This window comes from Gouania willdenowi, chromosome 11 (assembly GCF_900634775.1).
Source record: "Gouania willdenowi chromosome 11, fGouWil2.1, whole genome shotgun sequence".
NCBI lineage: Eukaryota > Metazoa > Chordata > Actinopteri > Blenniiformes > Gobiesocidae > Gouania > Gouania willdenowi.
Window position 1 is genome coordinate 7,910,086 of NC_041054.1, and position 23,803 is coordinate 7,933,888.

The window sequence follows — 23,803 nt, forward strand, 5'->3', positions numbered from 1 at the left end:
AAAATATCAATTCACCCTTGGGTTGGCACTGCCTACCTTGCCTACCCTGACTGCACGCCAAACAAAGTGTCTTTGACGCACGCCAAACAAAGTGTCTTTGATGTTTCTCAGAGTGTCAAATGTGAACACGAGGAGCTGGTTTAGGAAATGATGGATTACTGTTGAAATGAGTTTGGCTGTAAAATAAATTCTTTTGAGCCGTCAGTCCAGTTTATGATCAAAGAACGTGATTGAAAGACGCAAACTTCAAACTGTCACATGATAATTATGGATTTCATAAGTCATCAAAGAGATGGCAGCACAAAGCCTGTCCCACATGAAAGACAATGGAAGAATCTCACCCTCGAGTGACAATGAAGACACCGAAAGGAAAGAACATAAAATATGTGAATACGCCTCACTGAATGGTACATTGACCTGTTAAAAAAAAAAAACCCTTTCAATGTCAGCATCATCATCAGTTTGCAGACAAGGTAAGACAATGAGGGAAACTGAGAGCTAATGTTTTTGTTATAGAACATCTACACATGATCACTGCTCTTCACTAAAAGCATGACTCAGGTTATGGAGGGGCTAATAAACTATATAGAAATATAGAAACGATCAGAACTGTCCAGGAAAATTAGAGAGTGAAAAAGATTCAATACAAGTTTTCCCAGCAAGAGTCAACAAACACCAGGCCTCGCTTTGTAAAAATAATAGGGATGGGACAATAGATAGAGCTAACGATACAATATGACAAGTGATAATGGCCTCACAATAACTATATGATACATTATTCTGGTGAGGGAAAAACACAAAATAAAATACTATTGGAAAAATATCACTGCTTATATTTGACTTTACTTCTGGACATACTACATTTACTGGTACTGGCCACCCTGGTAAAGCCATGTTCTAGCCATGTTCTAGCCATGTTCTAGCTCCGGGAGAAGATAGAGTTCATTGAGATGCAGGACATCTCGCCACAATAACAGCTTCTTCCCACAAGCTGTTATTAGGCTGAACAAAGCACTTTGAAGGCTGTTCTTGCACTTTTATTGTTGTATTGTTTTAAATAGGGTGTGTTTTTATCGCCTCATTTCATAGTGTCAAATGTTTCCCTTTACTGTGTTATTTTATTTAGTCTATTATTGGCGTTTGTTGTTGCTGTCTCTGGTGCATACTGGTGGATTTTTGCATAAGTATTCCAATGTGGGTTTTTTTTTCACTACTAATGGCAAATAAATTGAACTTGAACTTACACTGGTTATAACCTTTTCAACTCAATAGGAATATAATAAAATAAATGAAATGAACAATAACAGCGATTTTTCCAAATTAAAATGCAAAACGTTCCACTCTGTGCAAATAGAACGCTTAAACAGAAACGGACAATTCATGGCAGTCTAAGATTCAAACCAAATCATGTCATCATTGTTCTAATATATCACAATCAGAATCAGAATCAGAAGAGCTTTATTGACCAGGTACAGTTTAGAACAATACGAGGAATTTGACTTGGTAGTTGCAGTGAAAGAAGACACATCAACACACCGGAGCAGCCATTTGCGGCGCCCACATATTTAGGTGAAAAAGGGATCAACAACAGGAGGAGAGGAGGGGTGAGGGAAAAAAAACTGCCAGTTTGAAACTGATTTCCCTAAACAGAGAAAGCAGTGTGAAACCAGGAAAAAAAACCGCCTCCGCAAACATAAATGTAAGCATGACACAGTCAAACAACTCGAGACAAGGCATGTGGGAAGGGTTGGGTGGGAGGTTGGCTGGGGGAGGGGGTCAGGTGGGAAGAACAGCAGGATTCCAGCCATTTGGGGACATGGGCGTGCTGCCAATGGGCGCTGCAACCACGCCTCCATGCAGCTGCGGATGGGAGGTGGGGAAAGATGGCCAACGAGGCATTTGAAGTTGAAGACCTATAGCTGCGTTACTGACAACAGCCAGATGACGTGTGGAAAAGTTCAGCATCAACAGTTCCAGGTGGGAATGTAGGGAAGGAGCGGGGGGAGGGAGTGGGGGTAAGAGCCACCGTCTGCAGAAACTTCCTGGTGATAAGAGTTGAGACAACCTTGGCTTTAGCCTTGGCTAGCTGGGGAGCCGAAAGGGAGATAAACAATGTGATTTGATACAGAATATGTCAATTTCCAATAGCCTTCTGTCCTAGGTCTCTCTGCTGTAATCCAATGAGTGGCCTAGTTTCCACTTCCAAGCCGGGTCTCGAACTTCTCCAAGTTGTTATCCATAACGCGTAGACGATCCAAAAGCAGCTTGCTTTTGATATTTATCAACACATGAGTCTGAGTGTTCAGAGCAGCTGCTACATCCTTCAGAAATCACCGGCAGCTTTTCCAAAACAGTCGCCAGCGTAGTACGGACTTTTCGATAGATTAGGAAGCCACCAGCTCCGATCAGCAGCATGCCTACTATCATTATTCCAATCATGTAGATGTCCTCCACGTCTTCCACGGAAAGGATGGACAGACACACAACTCGCCAAGGGTCAAGTGTGTATCCAGCCGCATGCGGGTTCACCACCCCCGGTTCTTTTCGTCGAAAAAATCTGATCGATAGCACTGAGAGACCAACTAATTAATTCCATTATTCCGGTTTTGGATGAGTTACAGTGAGAGGCTCTTGTTAAGGCTCACAAGACCAGACAAAGCAGCAGCTGGGAGAGATAAGAATGGAAGGGAGGGAGAAACAGAGAGTGCGACTGTCCTCGTCGAGAGAAGAAAGAAGAAGCTATATATATATATGTATATATATATATATATATATATATATGTATATATATATATATATATCACACTTGAAACATGACACATGTCAACAACAAAAAACATGTATTCTCAAAATACTTTATTTTAATGACACATTTAACCATCTGATGAGCCTATTCATAATTAGGTTCATTTCAGATGTAACCGATCATGTGTTTATATATATAGATTTTGGACATTATGCTGAGGTTGCAGGTTTTCCAGCCTCTGTGCAGGGGGCGGGATGAGGAATCAACCACCATCAGTCATCTGTTATTTTCACCATGGTCACACATGGAACAGCTTTACCAAAAGCACATTTATTTATTTCATTGACATTAACCCGCTGAATGACGCGTACGTTCTTGTTCTTTACGTGCGTAACGCGCGTTCCCACCGTCTGCGCGTCTTTGGGAATCAGCAGCAAACGATGAAAGGACCAAAGCGGAGCCACAGTTGTCTGGTTTTCCTGTTGGTATGAGATCAGAGGAAGAGGATCAACAACACACACTGGGAACAACCAGATGATGGAGACTGATGGCGGACGACGGAACTGAAAATGGCAGAAATGGATTTTAAAACGGCCACGTCTGCGATGGAGGCTTTGGCTCGGATCAGCGTGAGTGTTTATCCTCCTATTAACCACTGGTGAACGGAAATGTCGTTGTTTGTAGCCTATTTTCACACTGTACGTTAGGGAAACGTGTGAAACCAAAGCATGTGCGGCTTTGATAAACAGCACCGGTGTATGCGCTGAGAAACAGCAATTACAACCAGCTTCTTTATTACAATAATAATAACTAAAAACATCGCAGATGTCAAATAGCAGAAGGGAAAACAGACTTTCTTATTCGTGGGTGTGATAGGATGCGCGTTTCCATGGAGACGCGATGCAAAGATGAGGGAGCTGCTGATTCGGCACACAGGGGGTTAAAATAAAAAATAGCACATCATAGGCTGTAGTTGGATTTCAGACACGATGGACTGAGGCAAGGCCTGCGGGTGCACAGTGTGCACACAGCCCGTAGAAAGACCCCCCCACCTCCTCCTCACCCCCCCCCACCCCCACTCCACCACCTCCTCCTCCTCTGCTGGAAACACGCTCACACACAGCCTACTGTCATGGCGCCCAGATTCCAGGTGAAGGTAAGTGCAGCCAGCAGCCCACAGGCCTCAGCCTCAGCATCATCATCATCATCCTCATCCTCATCATCATCATCACCGGGAGGCTGAAAAGCATCCCCTCCTGCTGTGTTCAGTTACCGCAGCAACGCAGAGCTTTAGCCTGAATGTGATGGAGGAGCAGATGGAGACATCCAGGCCGGTGCTGACATTGGGGAATGACACAGTGAATCTAGACAGTGAAGAAACATGAACGAATGTCTATTCATCCAATTTGACAGATCAGGTCAAGGTCACTTTTTCCTTCTCTGAAATGTTTTACTCCATTTGACTGAATGATGTGACTAGTATTTAGTGCTGCTGATGAGGAAACGCCTCCCTTTTAATGATCATAGCTGCTAATTATGCAGAATCTGCATGATTTACGCTCTGCAGTGACAAACTGACCTGATGCTCACATCACATCACCACATCACATTATAAAAGGGAACCATACAGACTCTGTTGGTTGTTGTTGTGTGTTAAAGACATCTGAGATGAAAAAGAAGGAGTTTGTTCCATGTAAAGTGGGAAAGCTCCTACTTTATGAGTACAGTTTGTGACTAAATAATTAGGAAATAATGCACAACTGTCGCTGATCAAGAAAAACCAAATAACTCAACTTTTGCCAAAGGACGACACAGGAAAAATGCATGGAGAATTAAAAAAATAAAAAATAAAAAATAAAATGTCTCTATTAGCTATAATTTAATTTAAGGCTTGGTGAATAATATCTGTGAGACAATAGCAAAAATGTATCTAATATCTAATACATCCCTATATTATTTGACCCTTTAAACCTCAATTTCCAATATGTTTGAATGCGTTTGTATAGTCTTTTGGAATTTTGTTGTGAATTGTATTTGTTATTTCAAAATCCTCCGATATTTTTTGTTTACTTCCAATAACAAAAAAACTAGTTGATGTACTTAATTTGTGCAATAAAAGATTAGGGGTGGGGGAAAATATGGATTTACGATATATCACAATTTTTTTTTCACGACTATATTAAATTTTCAAATTGATATACTGTATCTTCCCAGAATCAATTTATATATTTACTTATTTATTTGACCATGTCGTGTCGGCGTATGTGGTCATAGGTTCACTGCATGTATAGTGTAGGGCACGTACCGCTACCTCCATGTGCTATTATCTTATTTCAATAAATCAATATCGCAATGTAAAGCAAATCGGCGCCCAAGTATGGTGATAAAATCAAATTGGGACACGTGCACATCGTCCCAGCTCTATCAGACATTATATAGAGTACTCAGCAAACCAGTGAATGTTACCTGAGAACATGCAAATAACACATGTCTGTTGGTGAATGCACAACCAATTACTGCTTTGTGTGTGTATAAACTATTTATGTGTGTGCGGTCTTCCTCGGTACAGATGAAATAAAACCTAAAGTTTAACTTCAGACGTTCCTGATTAACATACAGCAGTGGTTCCCAACCAGGGGTACATGTACCCTAGGGGTACTTTAACACATTGCAGGGGGCACTTGGAAACATTGATGAATCTATTTCCAACATGCTGAGTCATATTTAAGCCTATTTCAGACACTGTACATGCTCATCCAACATGTTTTCCACCAGTTGACAATAAACAGCATTAATGGAATAAACAACATTGTGGCCTTAATATCCTAATAAATTGTTACTAACATGTTACACACAATTACTAAAAATGGAGGTAAATATATTATTTGATGTACAATAATTGTGATGCACGAAATTGATATTTAGTGTGCGTTAAATGTACAGGTTGACATTTTCATGCTGTAAGAGATTTCAGAGACCAACATAGTAACAACATGTAAATAAAACAAGAAAGGTTACTGAATTGGAGTGACGAAGGGGTTCTCCTGATCTGAAAAGAGGCCTCGGGGTGTACGTGTGACAGAAAAAGTTGGGAAACACTGACATACAGCACAATGTTAGTTCCAAATACGCCTCATAATAAAATAATAGGAAGAATAATAGCTGACAAACTGATTTATTAATCAGTGCAGCACTAAGCAGGCTGTAATTCTTTCACCTATTACTAGTCACTCATTAATGGGGTCATTAATGAGGTCATTCCAACTGTCATCGCTGTGTGAAACCAACTGTGATTTCAGCTCCAGCTGCTCCTGTCTTTCTCTGCCCCGCCCTCAACATTCATAGAACCATGAGGTGGTTCACAATACAGTATCATAAATCCATCATACGTCAACCACAAGGCCTGACATACAACAGTGTGTGATGGAAAATCACTTCTCAAGCCTTTGCACCCAACCCTGGTCCTGGGGTTGCAGATTCTGGAGGGCTGTGCACCCCAACTCATTCCCATAGACATGTATTACCTGTCGTTATAATTCTTTTCACTAATTTCACATGTAACTTACGTAAATTTGAATAAAAAAAGAAACGGTTTATGTGAACTCAGAGCTTGTGTTCTGACTGAGCTGCTATCTAAAGGTTGCAGTGTTTAAATAATTGATGTTTGATCCTCATTCATATTTAGTGACGATCCTGCTCGATGCCACACAGCAGCAGATGTTTCTATTTTGCAGAGGCAGCAAATCAAATGTTGACTCTTATTGAACACATTGCACTGCCGTTGCAATCGCACATGAACTTTTTTTTGGCTGAAAAACAAGCTGCAGGATTGTCATGGTGGATAATCTGATCTTTAATAATACAAAATGGCATTTCTGTGAAAACACAAGGTTGCTGAAATGAAATTGCGTCGTTTACTTTACAGGGAGTTTTTAGTGGAACATCATAAAAGCAGGAGGAAACATTTTTTGGTGAGAAAATGCAAACTGTGGAGCACTCTGGTAAACATCTAGTTCACGTGTCAAACGCAAGGCTCGTGGACCAGATCCGGCACTTTGGAGCGTCAAACTCAGCCCGGAGGACAAAGTCAAAATAACAGAGGAAACATGAATCAATGTGTAAATGAAACTCAACAATGCTTATATCATATGATGGCAGTCATTTTTAATGTTAAACTGTTGGAAAAAAAAAAAAAAACCTAAAAATTTTTACAAAATCTTGTAATTTTGCTTCAGTTATTAAATAGCATTTTTCTTAATTAGGTAGAAATTAATTTAATTTAATTAATTTATAGTGAAAAACCTGTTGGGACGGATATCTGTGACTTATTGCTTGGATATTGTTGGGTTTTTACATATTTTGTATACATATACAAACTATTATTTACAATAATGTTGAAATCACTTGTTTTCCAGCATAAAATCTGTGGTTCACTTGAGATCAAACGACTCCTTATTTGGCCTTTGAACTAAAATGAGTTTGACACCCCTGATCTAGTTTAAAACACTACCACCATTTTGTAAATAATATATTTTTATTCATTTATTTCAGAGAAAAACAAAAACAATAAATAGATAAATACATAATAATGTCTTTATAGTCAATATACAGTTACCACTTCGTCACAATTTAGTATAATATCTATAGCAGTGATTCTCAACTGGTGGGTCGGGACCCAAAAGTGGGTTGCGGACCAGTACTGGGTGGGTCGTGGACAGCTGGTCAAAAATAAATACATTTTTTATATCTCTCATGTTGGACTTGTCTTTTATTTTGAAAGAACATTTTCTTTTGACAGGCATGCTGTGAAATGCATGTTTCACAGAAAAATATATAGATCTATGTTTAAAATAGATTCCAACAGCTATTTTTGAAAAACTAGATTTGGTTGATTGAATTCTAAAAAGAAAGTGGGTCGCAATTTAATGACTGTGTAATGACAAAATGTGGGCAAAACAGTTGAGAACCCCTGATCTATAGCATCTCCAGGTCCCAAAAACTTACTACTTTGTGATAATCAATCATCTGTTGTTATTTATTTGTTTATTTTCTGCTCTGTTTTCGTCAAATAAAGTTTAACTGTTATAGTGGACGGGTTTTTTTTGGGGGGTTTTCCTGGCATTTATTTTTTTAATTTAATTGCCTTTTGTTCATGTTTGTTCATTGTTGCTATGTTTCATTTCTCGTGTCATGATTGGTGGAAAGTCACTCCCTCTTTGTCGTCCACAGTCCAACATGAAGAGCTTGGAGCACGAGCTGCACTGCCCCGTGTGTAAGGACGTAGTCAAGCAGCCTGTGGTGTTGCCATGTCAGCACAGCGTGTGTCTCATGTGTGCCTCCGAGGTCTTGGTTGCAAATGGCTACCCTGCTCCAGACCTCCCACCAGAGCCCAACTCTCCAGCCTCCACGCCCAACACACGCTCCCCCCGACAGGCGCGCAGACCCACGCCCAAAGCTGAGCAGCGTCCCATCGACCGGGTGCTGCGTTCAGGTATGACCTCATCTATCACACCTTTCTTTCTCAACACATAATGGGATCATAGTGAGGGTGTGACTTATTTTCAGGTACCCACCCTCCGTCACCATCCATGCAACGCTCCCCCGGGCATGGAGTGTATGCAGGGCGACGGCGTAAAGAGGGGCCGCCCTTAGTCATGATGTTTCCCTGCGGTCCGTGTGGGAGAAACGTTGAACTGGGAGAAAAGGGACTGACAGACTGCCTGCGTAACCTCACCCTGGAGCGGATAGTTGAAAGGTATTTCATTCTGAAATCATCAGCGTGAATGCGCGGCTGACATTATGCTGTCATTATTACGACATAACACATTAGCATCAATAAGGTGCCACTGAAGCTGTCATTAAGAGTCGTTTGTTACCCTAACCCTAAACCCTAAACCTACCTAACCCCACTAGATCCCTCCACCTAACCCAAAAAAGGCCAACATAGCTCCAAAGGTATCATCATTTAGCAAAATGTATCATCATTTAGCGTAAGGTGTCATAATTTTGCGATATGTGTCATAATTTAGTGAAAGGTATCATAATTTTGCGTAAGGTGTCATAATTTGGTGATATGTGTCATCATTTAGCGAAAGGTATCATAATTTTGCGAAAGGTGTCATCATTTAGCGTAAGGTGTCATAATTTTGCGATATGTGTCATAATTTAGTGAAAGGTGTCATCATTTAGTGATGTGTGTCATAATTTAGCAATATGTCTCATAATTTTGCAAAAGGTGTCCTAATTCAGCGAACGGTATCATAATTTAGTGACGTGTCATAATTTAGCGATATCTGTCATAATTTGGCGATATGTCTCATAATTTAGCGGTGTCATCATTTAGTGAAAGGTGTCCTAATTTAGCAAAAAGTGTCAAAATTTAGTGATGGGTGTCATTATTTAGCGTCATGTGTCATAATTTTGCAAACGGTGTCATAATTTAGCGATATGTGCAATAATTTAGCAATATGTCATAAGGCTTTATACTTAAGGCTAACAGCGTAATGTCAGCCTTTTGTATAAAACTTCAGGTAAAGTGTTACTATGACTTCTTCTACATTAAAAAGCCTCTGTTTCTTCCCCCATCACTAGGTACAGACACACTGTGAGTCTGGGCAGTGTGGCTGTGTTGTGTCAGTTTTGTAAACCTCCTCAAACACTGGAGGCCACCAAAGGATGCGGCGACTGCAAAGCCAACTTCTGCAACGAGTGTTTCAAGCTGTACCATCCATGGGGGACGCCACGGGCACAACACGAGCACATCCTGCCCACGCTGAACTTCAGACCAAAGGTACTGGGACGGCCTGAATACGCCTGTGGTGGAGCTTATGACATAGTAGCACCAAAATGAAGTTTAGTTCAGCTGAACTTTACACATAAATCATGTATTTATCATGAATCTCTGAGGCCTTTAAAACTGACCTAATGAAAGCCACAGTGTTGTTTACAGTGCAATTCCAAGTCATTACATCACACATTTCAGAAATACAGTGTTTTCAACATTCATGTCACCATTTAGAATAACCCTACTTTAAAAAAAAAATAAAAAATAGAATAATAACCCTACTTTTAAAAAAAAAAAATAGAATAATAACCCTGCTTTAAAAAAAAATAGAATAATAACCCTATTTTTTAAAAAAATAGAATAATAACCCTACTTTAAAAAAAAAATAGAATAATAACCCTACTTTTTTTAAAAAAAAGAAGAAAAAAAACAGAATAATAACCCTACTTTTAAAAAAAAAATAGAATAATAACCCTACTTTAAAAAAAAAAAATAGAATAATAACCCTACTTTTAAAAAAAAGAAGAAAAAAAATAGAATAATAACCCTACTTTAATAGAAAAAAATAGAATAATAACCTTACTTTAAAAAATAAAAAAAATAGAATAATAACCCTACTTTAATAAAAAAATAGAATAATAACCCTACTTTTTTAAAAAAAGAAGAAGAAAAAAAATAGAATAATAACCCTACTTTAAAAAAAAAAAAAAAGAAGAAAAAAAATGGAATAACCTTACTTAGCATTAATACAGAAAAGAACAAAGGGTTTGTATGCTTTTATTTCTTTTGTATTTTTTCTGTTATTTCTTAAGGTTTTTGGATTAATTTGGTCCAATTTTGTTCTTTTGTGTATTTTTTCAATCTGTTTGTCTACTACTCACTTTGCTTGTGTTACGACTCACTTTGTGAATTTTTGTTGTCATTTTGTGTTTTTGGACTCATTTTTGTGTGTATTTTTTGTCAGTTTGTGTGTTTTTGTTATGTTTTTCTATATTGTAATTGTAATTTTGTATGTTTTTGGAGTCATGATAGATTTTTGCTGTCATTTTTGTAGTTTACTTTGGGGTCTGTACAATATTGTTCACTCTGCCAGTGAGTTGCCCATGTCTGACTTATTTAATCCTGCTTGAGGCGAGTTATCTTTGAGGTAGTCAGTGTTTCGTTAGAGTAAATGATGAGTTTGAGATTGATTAGTCATTTCTGTGGTGTGTGTGTGTGTGTGTGTGTGTGTGTGTGTAATGGCCATCGCTTTCTTTCTGCTAGTCAACTGATTGTTGCTGTTCCTTCAGGTGTTGACGTGCCCAGATCACGACCAGGAGAAGCTGCAGTTCTACTGCAGGACCTGTCAGCGGTTGCTCTGCCCTCTCTGCAAACTGCGGCGGATCCACACGGGGCACAAAATCCTCCCAGTAACACAGGCGTACCAAGCGTTAAAGGTACGACTAACACAGATAAACTAGAACGGCTGTTAAGGATTGGAAAGATGTATATTTAGGGGGGAATTAAAGTTGCAAACTGTTGAGCTGTTGTGTTTTTGTCTTTGTTGTGTTTCTGCTGGTCATTTCACAGGAGAAGATTACAAAGGAGATGAACTACATTCTGGCCAATCAGGACACAGTCCTGGGTCAGATTACCCAGCTGGAGAGCGCCATCACTCAGACTGAGGTGATTATAGCAGTTCTTTGATTGAGCGAGAAATAACCTTCAGCACAGATGGCGTAAAATATCTAAAGTAACATGTTTTAACTTAGACACTTAAACACTGAGGCACATAATACAGTATTATGGGGAAATTATATTTGAATGGATCCTCCACAGTTTCTACAAATGTGGCCTAAAACCTTTGAAATGTACTTATTAGAACAGCGATTCTCAACTGGTGGGTCGGGAGCCAAAAGTGGGTCGCGGAGCTGTACTGGATGGTTCATGGACAGCTAGTCAAAAATAAATAAATAAATACTTAATGTCTCTCAAGTTGGACTTGTCTTATTTTGAAAGAAACTTTTCTTTTGACAGGCACGCTGTGAAATGCATGCTACACAGGGAAATACATAGATTTATATTTTAAAAAGATTATATATACGTGTTTTCAACAGCTATTTTTGAAAAACTAAGTTTGGTTGACTGAATTCTAAAAAAAAAAGCGATTTAATGACTGTGGCAAAATGTGGGTCCCAGGGTGAGACCAGTTGAGAACCCCTGGATCTACCAGTATACCTAAAAAACAAAAACACATTAATTTGCACCATATTTGTTGAACTGCCTTTTAAAAATGGGACTACCTTACAGTTTTAGAGCCGGTCTTCCACCATCTTGAAATCACGTAATTGATGACATCACACGGCCCCACTGCCTGTACACAGCCCATTGTTTTCTATTGGTGTGAAGCATTTAGCCTGTTTTTTAGATAATATTGCAGCTTTTTCAGTCAAAATAACAACTTGTGCTTCTTTTGTGTTGCTCTAAAAAAACAGAAAAGGTGAAACATGATGATGTAATCCTTTTTTGTTTACTGAAAGAAGATAAACACAGTTGTAGACTCACAACTGTTTAAGACACACAAACCAAGTCATTTTGGGTAGGATTCCTTCAACAGTCCGGGATTTACTTGTCAACTTCAGCCACCAGAGCGTCAGCTGTGCACCGTTTAAGGGGGATTAAAGGTGCCTTAGGAGAGCTCTTCTTCTCTGCTTCCTTGTCTATACTACCAAACCACAGAGTTGGAACTGTCACCCCCTGTGATTGCAACTGTTTTTATTCTCTTTTGGTAAACAAAAGAGGTTTACATCGACATCTTTAACTTTTTCTGATTATTTAGAGCTACCAAAAGCAGCACACGTTGACATTTTGACTGAAAAAGCTGTTAAATTATCTCACAAGCAGACTGAATGATTCACACCAATAGAAAACAATGGGATGTTTACAGGCAGTGGGGCCATGTGATGTCATCAATCACATGATTTCAAGATGGCGGAACACAGTCCCATTTTAAAAGGCAATTGAATGAATACAGTGCATAATAATGCGTTATAATAATAAATCTTCTGATAAGTACATTTCAAAGGTTTTAGGCCACATTTGTAAAAACAGTGGCAGTGTTTACTATCTTTTGTATCATCAGGTAAACAGTGTCTCAGCCAGAGAGCAGCTGGCTCAGAGCATCAGGGATCTGACGGCCGCTCTGGCTGAACGCCATGCGTCACTCACTCTGGCTCTAGAGGGGGCGCGGCACAAACGAGGCGAGGCGCTGGCCGCCCAAGTGTCAGAGAGACGTAGCCTGATGGAACACGCAGGGCTGATGGCGTTCGCCCAAGAACTGCTGAAAGAAAGCGACCAGCCCTGCTTCGTGCAGGCGGCTCGCCAAACACACAACAGGTTTGTGTTAGTTGGACTCTCACTTAATTACAGAGGTACTAATGTATCCTACTCAAGTACAAGTACTGTTACTTGATAGAAATTGTACTCAAGTACAAGTAAGTCATACATAAAATACTCAAGTACATGTAAAAATGAGCTCAATTAAACAGTACTCAAAGTAAAAAAAATAAATTTCTTTATGGTAATAAATCTCACCACGGTTCCCTTGCATACAGTAAACATCTCATGTATACATTTTAAAAGGAAGAGTGCAAATCTTGCACAATTGGAACAATTTATTTTCCACACAGGCAAAGTGTATAATTCTTTAAAAAAATATATAACACCAATGAATTCAATCTCAGGCTCAAAGTGTAGCTAAATCTATGAACTCTAAAACTGAGAAAATAACCAGTATATTAGGGCTGGGCGGTATGACCAAAAATGTATATCATAGTATTTTTCAAAATTCAAACAGTTTCACGGTATATGACATTCACAGCATTGGTTGAGAGATGAATCACTGCAGTAGATTGACTTAGAATGGTTTATTTTACTGTCATGATGAGTGAATATTGTAGAATAACAGCAGCCCACGCTAGCTTAGCTTTAGCATTAGCTTGATTTCTAGCTTTAAATGCTGCATACTCAGTGCTATGGTGGTTTGTTATGGTGAATAAGGTAGCATTTTGTTTGCAGCTCCACCAGGACTTATTATTTCCACGTTCTAGGAATTACAAATTGTGATCCTTTGCTCTCTTTTTTTGTGTATCACTGCCAAGCTGCCGACATGCTAAGCTAACTGTGCCTCCGTGTCCGTGAGTGTTGTTCTCCTGTAGCAGAGGCATGCGCACGCAGGCACATGCAGCTTCAGAGCTTTCAATTGTGTCTTTTTGATCCATTGACACGTATGTTTTACACCGTAACAAACACCAGAGCGCTACTGTTTACCTTCTTATTTAGAAGTGCAACGTTGAAAAGGGTCCGGTCTGAAACGCGGCGCAGCGTAGCGAAAGTTGTGTAATCAAATACACCGATACGGCGGTATATTAAAAAGTCACATTATAACGAAAATATATACCGTTATTCGGTGTGAACCGGTATACCGCCCAGCCCTACCAGCATTCAATGCTGTTTCGTCAGCTATGATGTGATGCATTTGATTGTTGTCTGGTTATTTCATTTTTTTTGTAGTTTCCCAATGTTAGTTTATCATTTTAAAACAAAAAATAATAACTGACTCAGTAACGGTTGGGTATAGAAATGTAAAAAAATTACTATACTTCTTTTAAAACGTACTTAAGTACAAGTAAAATTACTGATTTAGAAATATACTCAAAACAGTACTTGTAAGTACCCATAAAAGCAACTAAATTACAGTAACGTGAGTACTTGTGATCTGTTACTTTCACCTCTGAATCCTACAAGTCAGATTTTTATGCCCCACTTTTTGTCAAAAGCTTCTATCAATACTCCTGACTGGTTAACATGCACAACCACACCCTGTTTGTCTATTATAAATTAATCATGTTCCCTGTACAATCACACTAAACCAACATTAGAATGCATCGCTGACATTTTTAACATCTGCCTCCCTTTAACTGTGGCGAGTGTCAACTGATAACCCAACCCAGTTTAAACAGTGATGGATTCCTTCATGCTCTGTTTAAAAAAAACAGTTCCTCATGCTCTCACACACCCTATTTAAAAAAAAAAAAAAAGTGTAACAATAAGCCTTTGTTCTGTTTTAATGAAACGCACACAGGCCTGATACAAACAAAATGCAAACTGACTTGTTTGTTCGCTTGGTTGGTAAAAGGTAATAGTAACACCTGTAGCTTTATGAAAGAATCCCTGATCCCCTTTCGTCCTTCTGACACATTTTCCCCCCGTTTCTGTTTGTGCCAGGTTGAGTAAAGGCATCGAGAACCTGCAACATTTCTCTCTGGCTGCAGATCCATCTTTTAGACACTTTCAGCTCGACGTCTCCAAAGAACTGAAGCTCCTGACTGAGCTGAACTTCATCCAGGGTGAGAAGAAAAGACGAGTCGCGCAACACACAGATAGGAGACAGTGTCGGCGTCATGGGGGTGGGCATTCGCGGGCGCTGCCCCACCAGCTGACCTACTGTACTCCCCCCACCCGCACACACTCTTCCCACTACTGAGCTTTATATTAATCAAAGATATCTGACTGTGTCCATTCACCGACAGCGGACAGGAGTCTGCTCCATAGATACAGTATATTATACTGTGGTGTAATTGTTTTACATTTGTGCTACTGAACGCACCCCAGAGCTGTTGTTAGGATCAGCCAATAGAATGTGTATATGTCTATGGCCTGCTCTGTTGATTCACGTGACGTCACTCACATTGCGAGAGCGCAAAATTCAGATGGAGGACAGGAAGTGAAGCTTGAGAATCTGCCGTCTGAAATAATCAAAAGGGAGGGTTTTCTTTAATGCCCCCCCCCCATTTAATACTGTCTGGCGCCGACTCTGGATAGGACGAGAGGAGTAGGAAGAGTAAAGTAATATTGGATTCTGACTAAATACGTTGAGCTAATTGGAGGTTCAGAGGCACAAATAACTGATTGACACTTAATTTAATAATTTTAAGAAATAATGTACCTTCCCTAGAGTTCTGAAATGGGTTCTGGGACCCCAGAAATTCTCCAAGATTTTAGTTTGAGGGTCTGAAATGTAATTTAACAACATTTTTTTTTAAAGTAGTTAAAATTGTTAATTATTACTGCACTGTAGATAATTATTAAACCCCAAATCTCTCCAAATCTTAATCCAAATATTACATTTTGTTATTTTCAAGCTGTTGTGAATGAACTAGACATGCATGTGATCACTGTCTGAATGTCATTTGTCAAACTTAAGGTCATTAAATTTGTCCCGTGGAAGGATTTAGTTCAAAATAAAAATTTGCACAAAAAAGGATAGTTTAAAAAAAAAAATCACTGTAATATCATTTAAAGATATCTCAGGACCTTCAAATGCACAAATTCAATGAAATGTTCTAATATATAAGCAGGCTCGCAATTTTTCTCTGCATATTTTTATGTTATTTTGGTCATTTATGAATGCAAATACTTACTAATACTAATGATACTTACTAATACTAATGATTCTAGAACCCTGCACTTTATCGCAAATTATTCTACAAACGTCCTGCAATTTACATGGAAATTATTTAAATAATAAAACCCTTGAAAAATCAAGGAATCTTTTTAAGTCAACACATCACTAATATGTAACACAATATTAATATTTCTATGACACCCCTGATTTCACAGCAACATAATTTTCTCTCTAATATATATATATATATATATATATATATATATATATATATTTTAAATTATTATTTTGCACAAAATGACTTTAACAACACACAGAACAACAAGAAGAATAGAAAATCACACAAAATCACAGAAAAATGCACAAAATGACAAGAAAAACACAAAATGTCAACAAAAAACGAAATTACTCCAGAAACACACAGCATGACAAGCAAATACACACAACAACAAAAATAACAACAATAACCCCCACAAAATGAATAAAATTGTACAAAATAAGTCAATACACATACAAAACAACACAAAGCACAAAGATTACTCCTAAAAGAGACAAAATGGTAACAAAAACACACAAAATGGCTCGGATAACAGACAAAAGTAGAATAAAAATACAGAAACCGACTCCAAAAAACACACATTAAAAATACAAAATGTTTCCTGTTCATTATTTATCTTTTTTAATTATAATTTCCAGTCTTAATTGAGTTGTTTTTCTTTCTCTGAGATATTTTGTATAAACCTAATGCAGTAGAAATGTTCTATATCTGTATAAAGTGATCCGGTCTTTGTTTCACAGCTCCTCTGGCTCCAGTCATAGAAACCCAGCGCTCTCTGGCCTACGACCAGCTCTTCCTGTGCTGGCGACTGCCTCCAGAATCTTCCCCCGCCTGGCATTTCTCAGTGGAGTATCGGCGGCGCGGGGTGGTCCCTGGGGGAGCATCCAGAGGGGGGATGAGAGGAGGGCTGTCCTCCGCCCGCTGGGGCTGGCAGAGGCTGGAGGAGATGAGTGGGAGCAGCGCAGTGATAGACAGGCTGGAGATGGACAGTGTGTATGTGCTGAGGGTCAGAGGCTGCAATAAGGCGGGCTATGGGGAGTACAGTGAGGAGGTGTACCTGCACACCCCACCTGCACCAGGTAAGAGCACACGTCGGCTCCCGGTCACACTGAACACTAAATGGGGAATAGGGACGATGTAGGCAGGATAAGGGTGCATCAATATATCGCGATATTTCACCCCGCAATTATAGTATCGACTAAAAAAAATGTCCAAATCAAGCAAAAACACACATAAAACATTCTTTTATATACATGTACAGTATCATTTCAGGCATTAAGGGGTTCATTGTGCTAACATATGCATAGCACGTAAACACCCGGTCACACTGGGCACTTTTATAGATGTATGTGGTTACTTGGAAAAAAAAAAAAGAATTTAAGAACTTAACATAATAAGAATTTGTTATAGAAACAAAAGTTAAAAGTTAAAAGTTTTTTTGAAAAATGTGATAGTTTGATAAACACACCACTTGTTTTTGATGTTAGTACTTGAATTACTGTTAGTTACCATTTACTAGTTCTCACAAGTAAAAAAAAAAAAATGAAATAATTGTATTTACAAACTAAAACATAAAAAATCTGAAAAAAAAAATTAAGTTATTGTAGGAATACTGTTTTTTTTTGTTTTTTTTTTATACAGACAATATTGTATGTAGATTATTGTGTGTGCTGAAGCTTAAGGAAAATGTCAGCATTCAAATATTTGTGTGGTAAAAAGTTTTTCTAAACAAACCAGCCACACTTTTCTTTTGTTTTTTTGTTTTTTTTACTGGTTTTAATTTGAACCCATAGTTCATCCCACTTGGTTAAAAATAATTTACACTTTAAAGTGTCATTTTAAATGCTTAAAATTTCATTTTTTATCTTTTTTTTTTCTTTGTATCCACTTACCTCTGCACCCTCTTTTTCTTATTATTCTTTCCACATCTGCCTCTCATGCACAGTTTCATTCTCACAGCTCTGCACTTCATCTCATCCTCTGTGCTTCACACACACTGCCGACCCACACGCCCCCCACAGAACCCACAGAACGTAAGATTCACGTCCGGTCTTTGCCTCATTCCAACCCACTTATTTCCTTGTTTTTGGTTTTTCTCTGTGCTCATCCTCTGCATCCTCTTCTTTAAATCCACTCCTTTTATTTGCACCCAATCATTTCTTGGCTTTTTTCCCTCCTTTCCAGTAATAGTGACATCTGCGTGAGTGCTGATGAGGTTTGCAGTGTGTTAAGACTTTGGGCTTAACAACACGGGATCGACTGGCGATCTGGCATTTTAATGGTTCATTTGAGTCAGTGGTGAACACCTTGTGACAGTTTTTCTACGATATTGTGCATTTTCCCTTCTACTTCCTGTGGAAATCCAAAGCCTGTCCCCAATGGCAGAGCTGTGTCCCTCTAATGTGTAGTTCAATGTCCTTCTCTGTGTTGCTGTTGGAGGGAAGAGACGCATGTCTGCATTGGCGGAGTTTGAGATTCTTGCCGGGGGGGGGGGGGGGGGGGGGGGGGAGGGGGGGGGGGGGGGGGGGGGGGGGGGGGGGGGGGGGGGGTGCAAAATAAAAAATAGAATTAAATAATAGTGATTAGTAACATAATCGATAATGTTGACTACAAGAAATTGCATCGATGCGTCGTTCAAGTGGTCTCACAATCTTCCTAAGACTCCAGTGATTCTCAGCATTTAGTCCAAAACACAGTAAAACTGATGTAAAAAAAATAAAACAAAACGTAATGTCTTATTTACAAGAATAAAGCAGCTCCGCCCTGATTTCTTCTTACTTTCTTAGCTCTGTGAGGCTGACCAAGTCATTAAACTGTTTAAATTAATGTTCATGTTTGAAATTTGTGATAAAATCAGGCCAGTGACTGCTTTCTGCTTCATTTTTGCTGCAGTACCATACATGAACTGCTGGGCGCAGTGTTGAGCAACAGAAGAACCAACCTAAAGTCTCAAAAGTTTGGGACCATTTCAATGAACACATGACTCGAGCATCAAAAAATAACTTGTATTTTTTTAAAGAACAACAAATGAATTCATATATTTTGTACAGTCAGTGTTTTATGGAACTTAAAATATGTATGTATTATTTACATTTTAATTAATAATGAATTTGGGAAAACGGTAATGAAAACTTTTGACCACTAGGGGGGTAGAATGCTCCCTCTGCCCCCCACAAACTCTGCTTATGCATGTCTGGTCCTCTTTACGTCACTGTTTTTGCTTCTCCCTTTCCCTGCGGCTGTAAATGTCACCCAGAATTTTCCCAGAATTCCATCCTTTTCCCTGTGAACACAGCTGCTCAGTTTCTCCTCTCACTCTTCTCCGTCTTTTTCCTCTTGCTGTGTCTCTGCGTCTCCTCTTTGTTCCCAGTGCTAAACTTCTACCTGGATTCCCGCTGGGGCCTCCACGCAGACCGGCTGGTCGTCAGCAAAGAGCAGAGATGCGCTCGCAGCGTCCCGGGTCTGTCTCTGCTGCAGGCCGCAGACCACGCCCTCACTTCCTGTCACCTGACTTCTGACCTCCTGGTGGGGGACGTAGCAATCACACAGGGACGACACTACTGGGCATGCTCAGTAGAGCCTGGATCTTATCTTGTTAAGGTAATAATTCCCTACACCAGGGGTTGTCAACCTTGGGGACACTGGGAGTGGATCGCCAAATGTCTTCAAGAAACTAAGAATATTTTTGAATTTGAGACCATTTTTACTCTTTTTCTGCAACTACACCAAATTTTCCTCACTTTTTCTTGCCATATTTTTGCTCCTTTTAATGCATTTTTGCTATATTACTCCCATTTCTGCCACTTCTCGACCTAATGTTGCATATATTGACCCATTATTTTCACCATTTCTCATGCTTTTTTTGCCAAATTAACCACATTCATGATTTGTAATGCCCATTATTTGCCAGTTTTAACTTAAACTTCAATTGTTTCTACTTTTTTCTGCCACTTTTAACCTTTACAACCCCCAGCCTCTTCTCCAAAAATCACATAACGTTTTTCAAGCTTCTACATAACCTACACGGCTAATTCTTTTTCAGATTGAAGTAGGACCTTTATTGGTTACAGATGATGTGATATTTTGGAAATATATAATACTGAGTGACAATAAATCATGTTTTAGTTACAGAAATCTGTAGTCCGGCCAACCCCCCCCTGCCAGAGATTTATATCAAATATAATGCCAATTGTCAATAGGGAAGGCTACAAATGCAGACATAACTGAACTAATGTATGGACATAAACTGAAGCAAGTTTGGGGATGATAATAAACACTAGGCCAAAGATACACGTTTTCGTAAAAAAAAAAAAAAATGTTTAGGTGGAAGCCCACATTTCCACAACTGTGCCATTTTTTTCAATAAGTTTGGGAACAAGTGTGTATCTGTACTTGACACTTTGAACCCTTTTTACCACTTTCTGTTTGTTTTTGGCCACTCTAATTTGTAACTTTTCACCAATTTCACCACCTTTTCCACCATTTTTGGTCCCTTTTAACCCATTTTATTTCTGATTAAAACAAGGATTTAAGTCTTTAAGATGACTATATACTATGGCACAAATAATAATACATTTCCTGGATAACAGTGGATATTATTCAGATAAATAACTAAATGATGGTTATCACAGATTCATAGAACAATGAACCATCATTTTGCTGACTTTATGGATGGGCCCCAAAAATCTCTCCCCTTTATTCCCCATTATAGAGGCCCTGTCTCAACATGACTGTTCTTCAGTGTTCATGTCTGTGTTCAAACACCTTCAGGTACAGTGGGGGTCCCCGCTCTCAGGGACCTTCATTTTGGGGGTTTTGTCCTGAAAAGGTTGAGAACCACTGCCTTACACTGCGTAATATTTCATTAGAATTCAAACCTGCTGGTGTATATCTCATACTGTATTAAATTCTGTAACAATACAAGACATATTAACCCCATAATCCCTGGAGAGCGATATACAGTATCTCCCTTTGCACTAATGATGGGCACGACCCTGGTCACTATTCCTCTTCGGGATAATAAAGTATAAATCTTTCTGATTGTATCTTTCCATGCATGAATGCAATCCTCCCTCTGCAACCAAGTGTCTTTCAAATGCATTTTATATGATATCATCTTTTCAAACACCAGAGTGCAATAAAACCCATATTTCCCTGCAGCAACACATGTGGATGAGATTGAACCACAGCTGCAAAGAGAGATGCAAATACATACATGTTCTTTAGGTGATCCTAAAGGGATACTGTACATGCAGATGTTTTCTTAGCTCTTCAGTATAAGCTCGGTGTCATACGTTTTTCTCATCACCTTAAATACTCAGGAGTAAAAGAAAAAGTTCAACAATAAGGACTGAGTAGGGGTATTAAAAAGGCTTTTAGGGGATGTCATTATTGTTGTATATACTACAATACAATGCATATCATAAATTAGGCCAACACATCTAACATAAATAAAAACACATGTTCAGATTTATATGAGAAACATGAGATTTTTGGTTTTTGGTTTCCAACAGGTGGGAGTGGGACTGGAGTCCAAACTACAGGAGTGGTTTCACCTTCCACAAGACATGGCCAGTCCACGGTGAGCAGAAAAAAACAACAATAAGAAAAGACTTTACTGTGACAGAGCAGAAATGAAGGACAAAATTCATGTTTATAGTGATTTTTTTAAGCAAAAAAGGCAATGCTGGTAATTGCATAAACCAATAAAAATTTTCCTGTTCCTTAAATATCAATCATTTGTCTATTATTTTATGTGATGGAATCAATACCTTGATGGAGTTCGAAAATGAGAAGCGCGCCAATATTTTTTCCGGAGTTATTGCCCTTGTTTTGTTTTTTTGTACTCTGTTTGAGGCAGCTTTTCTTAGAAACTGTTTAAGATAGTAATTTTATATTCTGATGTGATAATATTTTCTTATGTATACATCTAAGTTCTTGGACATTTAGGAAAATGTTGTGAGTTATAATGACAACCAATCTGGTGGGAGATGTTGATGAATATGTCTTGTTATATTTTTTTTTATTACTATATATTATTCCTCAACAGGATAGGTAAAAATCAGAGACAAATTTCACTGTAGGGCTACAATGTACAGTGTATGATTTTAAGTGTGCAGGAGTAGAGAGTACATGGCTTCAGGGGAAATGTCTGAAGGGGTACGGGACTGAAAACTTTGGGAACCACTGGTCTAAGATGTACCCCACCTTAAGCCCAATGTTAGCTCAAAATAGGCACCAAAAAACCTCAGTGAGGTGGACTAAGCGTCTATAGTAAATAAAGTGTCTATTTGTACGGACAACTCATGGTGCTATTGAAACGTTTACCAAAGTACACATATGTAGCGTCTTAGGGTTAGGGTGTAACCCTATATATCGCAACAATTTTTAGGGTTACGGTTAGGCTTACGTTAGTCATGTGACCTAAACTGGCCAATGAGGAGCAGTGCGTACGGATAGAAAGTTGGTATATTGATACGGCAACGTACGAATAGCCACTGAAGATGATTTTTAATAACTTGTGTGCTCCGCCTTCAGCTACGACCCAGACAGCGGCCATGACAGTGGGGCGGAGGACGCCCAGGACTCAGCTCCTCCTTTCTGCTTCCTCACCATGGGGATGGGGAAAATCTACCTCCCTCAACAAAACTACCACCACCATCAGGGTAGTCATGGAAACAACAACAGAGACCCCATCACCAATGGGAACGGGCCCTCCACCCCCACCGGGCTGACCTATCCACTGCCCCCCCGGCTCGGCGTGTGTCTGGATTTCGAGAAGGGACGGCTCACGTTCTACGACGCCCACTCCCTGCGACCTCTGTGGGAAGGTCACGTGGACTGCTCCGGCCCCGTGTGCCCGGCGTTCTGTTTCATTGGTGGAGGGTCGCTGCAGCTGCAGGAGCTGGTAGCCAATCGGAACGCGGATCAGACTCCAGTCAGGCGGGTAACCATTCAAACCAGATTGTCCAGTTTGAACAACTGATGAGCTAATATGGAATGTCCTCATAGTGAAGTATTTACACAGCTAGAGCGAAACGTTAGAACCTCAGCGATTTGATTTCATATTTGATTTCTTGTACGAGGAACGGGTTTATATTGCAACAGATATGCAATGTAATTATGTTTCTTACAGTTTTTGTTACATGCAGTTTTGCAGGATTTTTTGCTTATGTAGTGGCTGGTCCATCCAGCACTTTATATGTAGATATATTATCTTTAACGCTTGCACTTGTAGCTAGGCTATGCTGCTTGCATTTATAAAGCTAAATGTAGATGCACCACTGCAAATATGTGTCAAAGCCATTGAAATGTTTAGTCTTTCTGCCTCATTTCACAGATATATGAATATCAAATGTGTGCAAACTAATTATTTCGAACCACAAACATTGCTTGCCCTTCTCGTATTCTGGTCCCAAACAAAGTGATTGTTTTTATAGGAGGCAAATGAGCAGTTGAAAGTGGTCGTACTGTAATCAGACACTCCAATTATACCTCTGCTGCATCGCTAATCACTGCTTTCCAGATTTCTATTTGTGCTTTTTCTTTTTCTTTTTCGATGTCAATTCATGAGTTTGCTGTGAGTGTTTGTGTTCCTGCGTGCACGGGAGTGTGACCGATAACAGCACTGTGTGGCTGAGAGTATAAACCTGTGTAAACTTCACTTGCTGGCAGAATGTTTGCTAAATTAAATAAAAAGATAGAATGAAGAAACAAGCACTGAATAAAGTCAACTTAAATTATATAACTGTCTTGGGAGTTCCTCGTTTT

The 23,803-nt window shown here is 39.2% G+C and overlaps 1 protein-coding gene across 8 annotated transcripts in view; it reads left to right on the top strand.

Annotated features, from left to right (window-relative positions):
• LOC114472357 (tripartite motif-containing protein 46-like) overlaps nucleotides 1–23,566 on the top strand; it is a 27,048-nt gene extending 3,482 nt beyond the window's left edge. Inside the window, exons 1-12 of one of the 8 annotated variants that reach the window (XR_003675080.1) lie at nucleotides 3,054–3,375; nucleotides 7,976–8,237; nucleotides 8,312–8,501; nucleotides 9,338–9,536; nucleotides 10,820–10,966; nucleotides 11,100–11,195; nucleotides 12,652–12,905; nucleotides 14,796–14,917; nucleotides 16,774–17,112; nucleotides 17,979–18,066; nucleotides 19,404–19,633; nucleotides 21,547–21,614. Coding sequence is in view for 7 of the 8 variants with exons in the window: in XM_028461586.1 (XP_028317387.1) it covers nucleotides 3,316–3,375; nucleotides 7,976–8,237; nucleotides 8,312–8,501; nucleotides 9,338–9,536; nucleotides 10,820–10,966; nucleotides 11,100–11,195; nucleotides 12,652–12,905; nucleotides 14,796–14,917; nucleotides 16,774–17,112; nucleotides 19,404–19,633; nucleotides 21,547–21,614; nucleotides 22,571–23,018 (2,415 nt within the window). In the remaining variant the exon portion in view is untranslated. Of the gene's footprint in view, nucleotides 1–3,053; nucleotides 3,376–3,825; nucleotides 3,903–7,975; nucleotides 8,238–8,311; nucleotides 8,502–9,337; nucleotides 9,537–10,819; nucleotides 10,967–11,099; nucleotides 11,196–12,651; nucleotides 12,906–14,795; nucleotides 14,918–16,773; nucleotides 17,113–17,978; nucleotides 18,340–19,403; nucleotides 19,634–21,546; nucleotides 21,615–22,570 lie in introns of those variants that run through there. The other 7 variants (XM_028461586.1, XM_028461588.1, XM_028461589.1 and 4 more) reach the window with 7 other exon arrangements.
• The last annotated feature ends 237 nt before the right edge of the window (nucleotides 23,567–23,803 follow it).